Source organism: Acinonyx jubatus, chromosome X (genome assembly GCF_027475565.1).
Source record: "Acinonyx jubatus isolate Ajub_Pintada_27869175 chromosome X, VMU_Ajub_asm_v1.0, whole genome shotgun sequence".
NCBI lineage: Eukaryota > Metazoa > Chordata > Mammalia > Carnivora > Felidae > Acinonyx > Acinonyx jubatus.
The window spans coordinates 104811190-104823326 of record NC_069389.1 but is presented as its reverse complement, the minus strand read 5'-3'; the positions used below and the strand labels follow the sequence as shown (position 1 = coordinate 104823326).

Here is a 12137-nt window from a genome sequence, read left to right as displayed (position 1 = left end):
CTGGAAGTTACTGCAGTAGGAATCAATGTGGAATGCTTGGCTGAATGGGAATTAAAAGCCCCCTCTCTGGGGGTAATTCTTGAATGAAGGGCTCTGCCTTTAGATGTGAGTCCTTGGCATATCTAAGGATTCTGGAGAATATACTCTTCAATTAATAAAAAGATTAGTCCATCCCTACAGTTCTTCAGTCTTTCCATCTTGGAAAAGACCAGAGCGTACACCTCATTCTGGCTTCATCTTACCACGCAAATAACAACATAGAAAACCCACGTGACACAGAATACCTTTAATGAAGCATTTCATTAAAGGAAGAAACACAAGTACAACTAGAACATTGACATTTCTTTGCAGACACTCCATCTAGTGTAATAATGAGGAGCTGCAGATGAAATAACCAAAACCAAAAGGGGAGAAAATGTGTGGAAAGTAAACACAAAGAATATTCTAAAGCTAGATAATAGCAACATGGAAGGGTAAAATGGGACTTTGCAGCAATAAGAACTGCCGATGAGGGCCTCTTAGGGAGTCTACTAACATCTGGATGAGTTAATGTGTCACAAGCATGAATCTGGTGCCCAGTCTATTTAAGGTGTTAATGTCTACGGATGGTGTCTCCCAACCATACCTCTCTCTAACTGTCTGTATGCCTGAACATCCAACCAAAGCTAACCTCTGAAAAGGAAGGCCCATTGACCATAACTACCTGATTTTAACGTCTCAGAAGGAAGAGATTAGGAGCTTAGACCAAGAACCAGAAATCAACAATGCTACTGTTCCATAAGAGCTCATACTTTTTATCTCCTGTGCTCAGCTCAGGAAGATGCAGTGTGTGCAGGCCCTGGGTGTGTTTGCCCAGCATAGTGACTTCCCCCAGAGTGCCATTAAGAACTGGCAGCCTTGGTGTAGTTGAAACAAATGATTGAAAGTGTTTTCTTCTGGAGGCCATTTGCAATATGCTTTTAATTCTTCCACTTCATAAAACCAGCTCACTTTCCAGTTTTGTGGGTGCTATTAAAGAAATGAGCACAATCCCAGAGAAATTCATTTATCAAGCATTTAATTGAAAAGTGCCAACACTTCTCTGTGTAGCAGGAATTTCCTCATCCTTTTCGAGCTGCTAAAGTGTTTTGGAGCTGCTACATAGCTGTTTTGCTTCTTGCATAAAATGGAGTGTGTAACCAGAAGACTATAGATAGGCATGAGGCTATGCCAATGATGTCATGCTTAGAATCATTCTTTAGGATTGACATGACATATTAAGGGCATTTCTAGTGTAAGGTCATCTTTAGCGCTTTAGTGTAAGCCACTTTCTGCTTTGTAAAGTATTTCATTTAAAGAAGCAAGAGATCAAATGACATAGAAGAAACTTAACATATTGTGCCTAAGTCTGTTTTCCATTCTGAACTTGAATATACCACAACGTGGCAGCTAAAAAGGAGAAGAAAAGAGATCCAACTGATAATCAGGAAAATGTGACTCAGAATGGTTTTTTTTTTCCTGTTACAGTAAACAAAGCTGCTTTCAGAGAAAGTCATGACAGTTCATTATAAACCGATCTTCTCTGGGAAGCTGATTTGTGACCAAATATTCCATCCTGACACAATTAGGTTAGGAAGCAAAGTACCATTACATCAGACTGCAAAAAATAATTTCATGTTGAAAGGAAGGCAATAAGTTCTGGTGAGGAGGGATCTCTTTGGGTTTTGTTTGGGTTTCTTGACAGCAAACCACAGTATGAGTTATTGTCAGTGGTTTGCAGTATAACAGCGTGACTTCTGTCTATCTTACTGCAGAAAGCTAGCTCTTTGAATCTGCCAGTAAAATTCAAGGTGATAAGCATCCTTCCAATATACCTTCTAATTTATTAAATGCAAGCTATAATAAAATTGAAGTCAGGTTTCAGTAAGGCTACATTTCTATTCAGGATGTGTAAAACTTCTCAGGATGCCTTTACATCTTAAATCAACCCCAATCTGTTAAACTTTCACACTTAAGAAATGGCTTACTGGATCATTTAATGTTTTAAGGGGGTTAGAACGAGATGTACAACCCATGGCTTACAAGTGAGCCAGTATTTTAAATCAAACTTGGCATGATGGTTACTGCCTGGATTGGATTCTAAAGGCCAAAGATTGAGTAGGTCATCAAGAAAAGCTTCCCTTCTGACTACTGCCAGGAAGCCTGTAAATCCACTAAACAACATGTCTTGCAGCATAGACCATTCATTTCATTCAGGGGCAACATCCTAGAAGCTTTGAAGTCATCTTTAAAGAAAACAGAAGGGGCGCCTGGGTGGCGCAGTCGGTTAAGCGTTCGACTTCAGCCAGGTCACGATCTTGCGGTCCGTGAGTTCGAGCCCCGCGTGGGGCTCTGGGCTGATGGCTCAGAGCCTGGAGCCTGTTTCCGATTCTGTGTCTCCCTCTCTCTCTGCCCCTCCCCCGTTCATGCTCTGTCTCTCTCTGTCCCAAAAATAAATAAACGTTGAAAAAAAATAATAAAACAATAAAAATAAAGAAAACAGAAGGAATCCTCTCCATGCTGAGGGCTTGTGGAGGGGACTAAGTGACAAAGCATTTGAGTCAGCCATGATCTGCCCCACCCAGGAGCATTTCCCCAGCATTTCTTTTTCTAAGAGAAGTAAGACCCAAAGCAGTGATTTTTTTATTCCTTCTTCCCAAGGCTCTTCCTTCACATTTATAATACAGAAAAGATGTTCTCAGTGCCCAAAGAGAGAAAGAAAGATCCAGGAAAGGTCTGGCAGTATTTTTCAGTTTAATGGTTGGTCATGGGTTTCACCTGAGTATCTCTTATGACGCATACCTGCTATGCTCAGATGGAGAAAACTTTCAACAACAAAGAAAGCCACTTGAGTAATATTTTGATCGTGGTCATTTCTTGATGTAAAGTCAGGAATATCCTAACTGATAATGTCCTTATCAGAGAGAAGACAGAGCTGATAATAAATAGAAACTCTACTTTTTAGTTCAAAAGCCAACAGCTGATTATCTGAGAGTAGATTAACTATATTGTAGATTCTCCACTCAGATATGGGGCTTACCTTTAGCAGAGTGTGGACCTAAAATTAAAAAGAACAGTCATTTTAACAGTGGATGGCCTGGCACGAAATCTAAGCTCTACCACTTCCTAGAAATGTGATATTGGGCAACTTACCTAATTTACCTCAGCCTCACTTTCCTAATTTGTAGAATGGAGATAATACATATCTAACAGTGTTTGACATCTAGTAGACAGTAAATGTTTAGGTCTGGTTCTCCCAGATTACCTGTTTAGAGTCAAGAATGTTGAAGGCAGAAAAAAAAAACCTGGTAAAGATGAATGACTAAATTTTTCTGTGTTTTGGAGCCATATTAAGAAGTTTTGGATAATCTTTGATGTTTTTGCATAAAAATGCTATTTTCTCTCCATTCAATAATCAAAATTGTACAGTATTGCTTTTGAGGTACTACATTAAGAAGCTCCCTGTTGCATAATTGAATCCAAGCCTATTACCCAGTAAGGTGAACTGACCCAGGAAGCATATTATTCCCGCAGGAAAGCTGTGCTTCTAGACTATGTGCATCAAACCAAGATAGTGACTACCCTCTCGAGAAGACCCTGAACAGCAGTCCTATCAAATCTGAACGTGAAGCACTGCTAGTGGGTAAGGAAGCTAACACACACATCCCATGTATTGGCTATGGTGGAGGGTGGAAGGGTTTTACCTAAGATGAATATACACGCTAAGCATTTAGGAAGCACAACAGTGCAGACAACAGGAGAAGAATAAGTATAGACTTTATAAAAATGGTAACAGCAGCTCCCAGTCCTTCTCAAGCTCCAGTGGTTGCTGGCACATCAAATGTGTGGGTGTAAGCACAGGAGGGGGTCTGCTGGAGAAACACATAGATTTTTTAAATCTCTATGCAAGGATAGCTGGGCCCCCTCATTCCACTCAGGGTTATGGTTCAGACTCTTCTTTGGCAGAGAGGTTTCCAGATGAGCCTCCATAGGCAGCGTGGGCCTCTCTGAAGTTTTTTTCCCCCCAGGTTACAGGCAGATGACTCTGGAGGCTGTCTATGGAGTGCTGGTCACTGGTGGGCTCTGATGAGATAAATGCTAGAATTGCTCTCATTATATAAAAATTCATTCACAGAGGCAGGATAAAACAAACAGTCAAGGAATCACACAGACCTGGTTTCCTGTTTGACCCTACCATTTCCTTCCTGAGCTTCAGTTCCTCCATCTGCAAAATGGGCATAATATTACCTATCTCAACAGGCAGCTGCAAGTATTAAATGCAATAATTCATCTGAATCACTCAGCACAGTGCATAGCCCATAGGAAGCCCTCAGTAAATGAGAACCACTTGGTACTTAGAGCACTCTGCACAAATGCTTGTTGACTTGGTGTTCCATTTGGAAAACAGCAGCAGATTGAGGTCCTAAAATATTCAGTCATTCCCAAAGGACGGGTACTGGGTGTCAACAGATCATCCCAACTGCCTTCTAGGAAGCTGAGCCCCACAGCGGCCCCACCCCAACCTCCGGAGTTCTCTCCACTGATTGGCTTCTGCATATCTTAAAGATTTATCTGCCTTCTTTGGTAATGGATATTGTAGACAGATTTAACACTTTGATATGTTAATAAAGATGTGCAGGGGTATCTGCCATTGAGTCCTCAAGAAAAGTGACAACTTATTTCCATTTTACAACTCAGAGTTCTTTAACAAATTGGCTAGGCAACAGGGAGACCTGTCAAAGAGCTGAGGGTAGAAGGAAGCCTCTGTGAACGGATAGTTGTAGAAACGAAGATTCTCAAGATAAGTGTTTCTTGTTTTATTTTTTAAAGAATGTAGTCTTGGGCTGACAGAAAGGAAAATCTATTTTTTAAATTGGTTTTTTCAGTGTGAACTCACAAAAACTGCTTAGTGTTTTGAAACCTATGGAGTTATTCCTCAGCATCTGACAGACAGCCTGTCTTGGCCGTAGCACCTAGAATTCCTTTGGACATGGGCTGTCTTCTTTAGAATTCAAGTTTCTCAGTTTGAGTCACGGTATAGCAATTCAATTTACCTCATCATTTAAGAATAATGTAGTGTTATAAGTAATAGCATCCATTTCAAACAGATTTTGAACTCTATCATCAGCTTCTCCTGGATTCCCCAACCCACCTCCTTGCCCTCTAATATTTGGAGGATTTTCACAAAGAACTGATTTAAACTTCAAGCTACAACTCAAACTTGTGATATTCTTTATCAGTCACTCAAAGGCATAGACAAGTTATAGCCTATAAACCAAATCAAATTTAGCTTTTATTTCCTGGCAGTTCTCAACAAACTCAATTCTGGGTCTATTTAGAGGAATTTAAAAAAATTAAAGAAAGAAATAGTAGGTCTTTGAACAATTTATATTCTACCTGTTGCCAGAGAAAGAAGTATTAGAACAATTAACGTGATGTCCAGAACAATCAACGCAGTATGGAGAGCTGCCAATCACCCCATAGTTATGCTGAGTAGAAACTGTGCAGATTCCCAGAAGCTGTAAACTTCTGTAAAAAAACATGTGTTACTTCAAGAGATTTAGTGCCCTAAGCACAAACAAAATGCTAGTGACCATTTGAGTGAGTGAAATGTTTGGCTTTTCTTTACAGAGCTACGCACAGAATAAAACCAAATATAATCAGCAAATTCTCTTGTGAGAGGCATGAAGTGAATCAGCCAAAGTACCCGATTTGTACTTTGGCCACAACAGCAAGATATTATTAATGCGTAAGAGGCTCAAGTAGAATTTAAAGACTGTACAGAAGAACTGCAAAAACCCAGCACAATCTAAATTCATTATAAAATTCCAAATTCATTGTGATGTGTAGAACTCAAATGGTCTTTAGCCATCATGAATGATGGAAGTGAATTCTCACATGCCAGCTTTTCTACATGTGATATTGTGTAGTGAGAGGCAGCATATGCAGTGTGTTGTTGTACAGATTAAATGAGTAATATATATATAATGTAGAATATTGCCCAGTCCATAGTACGTGGTATATGTGAGTTAGCTGTCATCTCAAAGAATATGATGCTCAAGTGTAACCTCCATGGTACTGTCACTATAGGGATTATCTCCACATTTCTTCATGTCCACCCATTTGGAGCAAGCATTGAATACATCTGTTCCTACTTGCACCGTCTAGATAATAAGGTATGTGGGGTCCTGAAATGGGCATGCAAGGGGATGTAGGGTATTTTCTTCATGCAGAAATTATTGCAGAAGTCATTAGTAATTGCTCTAAGGAAATTTTCCTCACCTATTCTCTCACTGCGATTCAGTGAGAATCACCCTCGTGCAAGTAGGGTGACTATCTGCTTCCATTTGTCTGAGACCGAGGGGTTTCCTAGGACTTGGGACTCCCAATGCCAGAAGCAGGAAGTACTGAGAAAACCTGAATGAACTGGCCACCCTACTTCCAAGATACATCTTAGAAGAATTTTCCTCCTCTCTTTAATTTACATATAAGCTGAAAATGAAGCAGTATCTCTCCCCAGTCAGACTTTTACACTGAGCCATTAACCACTAGCTAATGTTAATGTTCAGAATCGAAAGTCTTTTTTTTAATGCTTATTTATTTTTGAGAGAGAGAAAGAGAATGAGGGAGGGGCAGAGAGAGAGGGAAAGACAGAGAATCCCAAGCAGGCTCTGAGCTATCAGCGCTGAGCCTAACACAGAGCTAGAACTCATGAACATGACGTGAGGATCATGACCTGAGCCGAAGTCAGGCACTTAACCGACTGAGCCACCCAGGTGCCCCCAGAACCGAAAGTCTTATTCAAGTCATCACCATCACCACTGCCATTATCTATGTTGAAACAATCAAGGCAGGGGCAAAAACAGAACAGATGGGACAGTAAGTCTTCAATGCAGACTCAAGTTCTGCTCATAGCTGATCTCATGGGCCACTTCCTTCCCTGGATGCCTATGGGGGACCTCACAAAGCGTGGGGAGCGAGGGTGTTAGTTCCCTAGAAAGTCCATAACACCTCACAGAAACAGGAGGGGACACTTGACCCCTCCGAATAAATAAACTATGATAAATTTTTTTTTCAGAAGTCGCATTCAGTTAATCCTGCTTATGGATTGTATTCACAATTTCACAGGATCTAGTGCTCTGGAGATGTGCCTTTGGAATGCAGATTCCTGATAGTTGCATGTCCAAAATACTAAGCCATTTAAGCATATGTCCCCTTAACAGAGGCACTTTCCCACTTGGGAATCCAGCTATGCTGATGCATCCTGTTCATGGCATTTGTTTTAGTTCTAGCTAGAGCTCCCCCTCATTTATCTCTGGGAAGTGGTGCCATTCTGCAATTAAATAGCTCATTTGGCAGCAAAGGGAGGGATGGAATGTGAGTACCAAGACCCAGTGGTAGGTTGAAGTGGTATGAAATTGAACTATGTCTCAGTAAAAGTGATCTGGTCCTTTTTTTAAAAAAATGTAAAAAAATAATGCATGCACATTACATTAAAAATGTAAGCAACATAGAAATATAGTGAAGGGAAAGTGAAAGTTACCAACAGTCCCACCCCTCAAGGATGACCACTGTTAACAGTTTAGCATATCTTATCTCAGACCATTTTCTATACATATGCTGCACCTATATTGTATGTATGTATCTATAAACATTATATATTTATGGGTTTGGAATGGAGAGTCAGCTCTATATGACATACTCTGTAATGTGCTTCTTTCACTTAACTGGCTACAGTCTACTCCTAGCACTAGGAAGAAAGCATGACCTCACTCCTACTTTAGGCCCATTTTCTCCTGAGCAGCTTCCTACCAGAGTAGTGACAGCACCTCCCAAAGAGAGCCTGCAGTGATGCCAACAGAACTGGCAGCTCCCTTGCGCCAACTTCAGGAATATTCAGTGTGGCAGCAGCTCAGGGTTTCTCTCAAGATCCCCTAGTACCCTCCAACTGAGCCCTAGTGCCCAAGGTTCACAGTTAGGAAGGTTGCTACTAATGTCAAGATGACCACCTGAAACAAGTCCTAAAGGGGTCCATACATTTTTGTTTTTATATTGGGGTATGTAAGTGAAGTGGGGAGAGGGAGACAATGCACAGAAGTAGGAATACAGAGAATTCCTTATTTCTGTCATTCTTCCTTTGTAAAGCAACGCATGTGTGAAGAATTCTGCTGTGCCTCCCTCCCCTCCCAAAAGGCTTTGCAGCTTCAGTAGGCCTGCATATAGCATCACCAGCACTGATCAGCTGGCTGTCATTCAGCTGGCTACAAACCCAAGCCTCCCTGCACAACTGACACCAGCTCTTTTCATTAGAAAGCTCAGTGGTGATAAGTCTCAAAAATATCATACTAACCGAAAGAAACTAGTCACAAAAGACTATATACATATTGTATGATTACAGATATATAAAATTTCCAAAAGATTCAAAACTGCAGTGAAAAAAATCTGAGTCAGGGATGGGGAGTGATGATGGAGTGCAAAGGGGCATGAAGGAAATTTCTATAGGCAATGGAATGTTTTACAATTGAATCGTGGTGATAGTTGCCCAATTATATAAATTTACTAAAATTCATTAAACTATACACATAAAATTGGTGAATCTGTCATATGTAAATTATTACCTAAATAAAGCAGTTATGATATGCATAAAACAAAACCTCAGTGGACTCTGTCTGGAAGGTGGAACTGCTTTTGAATGGAGATCTTCTTTCTGCCCCACAGATCTGCACCAGTGACGTGGAGGGTCTCATGAGCCGACTCCAGCACACCTTCAAGCAGGAAATGACTGGAGTTGGAGCCAGTCTGGAGAAGAGATGGAAATTCTGTGGCTTTGAGGGCTTGAAATTGACCTGAATCCCTTTGCCTAACAACCTGGGATCCTGCAAATACATGTGTGTTGGACAAGCTTAAAAAGTGATTTGTATTAGCAATGGTTTTCAAGTGGAAGTTGTTTTCAGTTTGCCAGTTCATTCCTGGAATATCTTTTGAGTTAAAATAAGGATCCTAGAGCAGCACCTCAAGCTACAGGCCCTAAAAAGAAATGGACTCAAGCCTCAAGTGCTGTAACTTCCTCTCTTTCTGTCAATTGGTTGTCTTTTTTTATTAGTAGTATTGAAAAAGGCCTGTGGCTAAAGTGTATTTGGGGTGTTTTCAGTGTCTGTACTACTGCTGTAGAGTTTGGTATTTTTTTAAACACTGTTGACTGAAATGTTTTGATGATTTGTATGTGATTTGTGTTTCAAAACTCCTCCTCACATTATTGTTGCTACTGGTGAGGGGAATGAGAGGTACACTAGGCACGCCATGACTGACATTGCCTCTCTACTCCCCAGTAAGCCAGTAAATGAATAACACAGCATCTTCTAGAAGGTACCTGACCAGGCTCACCTTTTAAAAGACAAAGCATGGTTTGTGGCTTTTTGCAAAATTACTGTGAACCAAAAGTTGACAAATGTTCCAAAGTTATTTTCTCCAATATATCAGATTTAAAAAAAAAAACCTAGATGTATTCGTAGAAAGCAAGTGTCCAGTATGACTGGCATGTGTATGTGCTATTCAGAATCACCTTGTATATAGTCTGCTTTTAAAGGAGGGCATGTTTAGTTTTCTATGAATTAAAACACATGCGTGCACATGTGTACGTGCACGTACACACACACACACACACACACTAGCAGAAGGGATTTATTTTAATATGCTTTTGCCTCTAGCCTTCTTACAAAGTCTGTTGGTCCCTTTTCTTCTGCTGTCAGCGTGTTGAATTGCAAACTGTGTACTACTGTAAATATTATGTTTACTTCATGCTGAATGTTTGCAAAGAGTTGATATGAGTCTTAGTAGAAAACTCTTGGTAATGAATGAGCCCAGGTGTGTGATGCTTCTGGCAAATGGCTCAGCTCCATCCACCTGGAGTGCCGATCGCTGGGGACACCCCAGCTCTATGATGCCTACCGGCAGATTGCAATGGCAGAGCACACATGGACTGGTCAGGAAGTCCTGCTTGATGGAAACAAGAGGGAAAGGATGTAGATTTGGGGCTAGTATTTTGAGGCAGAGATGATCTTTTCTTGTGTGCTGTTGTTGGTGCTTATAATAACACAAGCATGCCCTCCCTTGTGTCTTGGTTCAAAGTAAAAGAATGTACTGAGTAAGCAAAGCCAATGAAGAGTACTTCCGGAAAATACTTTGTAAATGAGATGTCAGTAGTGTTCAAAGTTGTATTTTTAAAAGATAAATATTCCTTTTTATACATCAGTTTGGTGTTCTGTTTTGAATTACTTGCTCTCTAATCCTTTAGCAAATCATCTCGATTTCTTCTTAGGACTACCAGTATGTTGAAAGAAGGTGCTAAACTTTCTGCCTTGACAAGTAGAAATAGGGTCCCACAGCGGCTCATTCATGCTGAAAGCTGACTTCCCCTTGAGGCACCCAGCTGTGGCAGGAGCAGGAAGTTGGGGTTATTTTTATACTAGCTTCCTCTGCTGAATCATCTTTGTCACCAACGCTACAGAGACTTTGATTTGTCAATCTCAGGGGTCCTGGAATGCCTTATTTTAATAATACGTATGAAATCAAGGGAAATTTGCCACATATCAATTACTTCTTATTTAAATAAGTTAAATACACAGAAATTTTCAACAACTATCACACCGAGGCCCCTTGCTGTCCTGCACTTAGACTACTTGTCCTACAAATGGTCTCTATTATCCCTGCCGGGGCGCCTGGGTGGCTCAGTCAGTTGAGCATCTGACTTTGGCTCAGGTCATGATCTCACTGTCCATGGGTTCAAGCCCCACGTCTGGCTCTGTGCTGACAGCTGGGGGTCTGGAGCCTGCTTCAGATTCTGTGTCTCCCTCTCTCTCTGCCCCTCCCACACTCATGCTCTCTCTCTCTGTCAAAGATAAATAAACATTTAAAAAGATTATTCCTGCCAATTTAGTACAGGTGTACTCCTCCCAGCTTGAATACACTAGTTGTGACAGTTAAGTTTGTGTGTCAAGTTGGCTAGGCTATAGTGTTCAGTTGCTTGGTCAAACACCAGGCTAGATGTTGCTGTCAAGGTATGTTTGAGATATCATTAACATTTAATGAAGCAGATTGTACTCCAGAATGTGGCTGGACCTCATCTAATCCATTAAAGACCTTAAGAGGAAAAAAAAACTGAAGTCCTCTTAGGAGAAAGGAATTGTGCCTCCAGGTCGCCTTTGGATTCACGACTGTAGCATTAACACCTGCCAGAATTTCCAGACTGCTGGCCAGCCCTAGAAATTTCAAATTTGCCAGCCCCCACAATCACATGAGCCAATTCCTTAAAATAAATCTCTCTCTCTCTCTCCCTCTCTCTCTCTCTGTATACACACACATACACACACACACACACACACACACACACATGCCTGTGTGTGTACATCCCACTGGTTCTGTTTCTTTGGAGAGCCCTGGCTACTCTGCTAGTCCAGAGTTGTTATAATATGTAAAAATAAACTATGTTTGCATTATATTAATCATATTGCAGCACATACCATCTCACGATTCTTTCCATTCATCATTGAACTCTATTAATGAGGCTATTTTGCCTTACAAATGCTCAGTACTATTTATTCTGTTATTCTGCCTGAATTTTGAAATATTACTGTTTTGTTATTTTCAGGAGATATGATCGATATTTCCAGATGGCAATGAACAGAAAAAAATTTTTATTTTACAAATCTCCTAGTCCTGTGACATCTCTAGTTCTGATTTTTTTAAATATTACCAAGTTGCTCATTAAATGTCCTCAGTGAAAATGAAATCATTTTCAGAGCAAACTAAACACATATCTGTGTTCAACTTATACAGAGTTGTGTTCTTAATTGGCCCAAAACTGTGTGTTTTTCATATAATGCAGAATAAACTATATTACTTGAAAAGACAGCATAGATGTACAAGACCTTTTGACTCACCTGGCAGAACTGGGTAAGCCCTTGGGATTCTTAGTTGTCTTGCACAGCCTCTCAAATAGGCCCAGATACACTTTTCACCACAATCACTATCATGTGCTGAGCACCTATTATGCTATCATGCTACCTAAAGTCACTTCCTGCCTATGTGTGTCAAGTTGCATGCACACGATGAGAGCTTCA

General features: G+C 40.6%; 1 protein-coding gene across 11 annotated transcripts in view; it reads left to right on the top strand.

The window, feature by feature from the left end:
• ENOX2 (ecto-NOX disulfide-thiol exchanger 2) overlaps window positions 1–10261 on the top strand; it is a 256913-nt gene extending 246652 nt beyond the window's left edge. For all 11 annotated transcript variants that reach the window (XM_053201692.1, XM_027054214.2, XM_027054209.2 and 8 more), the window contains 3 exons: window positions 3553–3661; window positions 6109–6194; window positions 8737–10261. In XM_053201692.1, coding sequence (XP_053057667.1) covers window positions 3553–3661; window positions 6109–6194; window positions 8737–8868 — 327 coding nt within the window. In that variant the 3' untranslated portion in view covers window positions 8869–10261. The remainder of the gene's footprint in view (window positions 1–3552; window positions 3662–6108; window positions 6195–8736) is intronic.
• Window positions 10262–12137: the final 1876 nt, after the last annotated feature.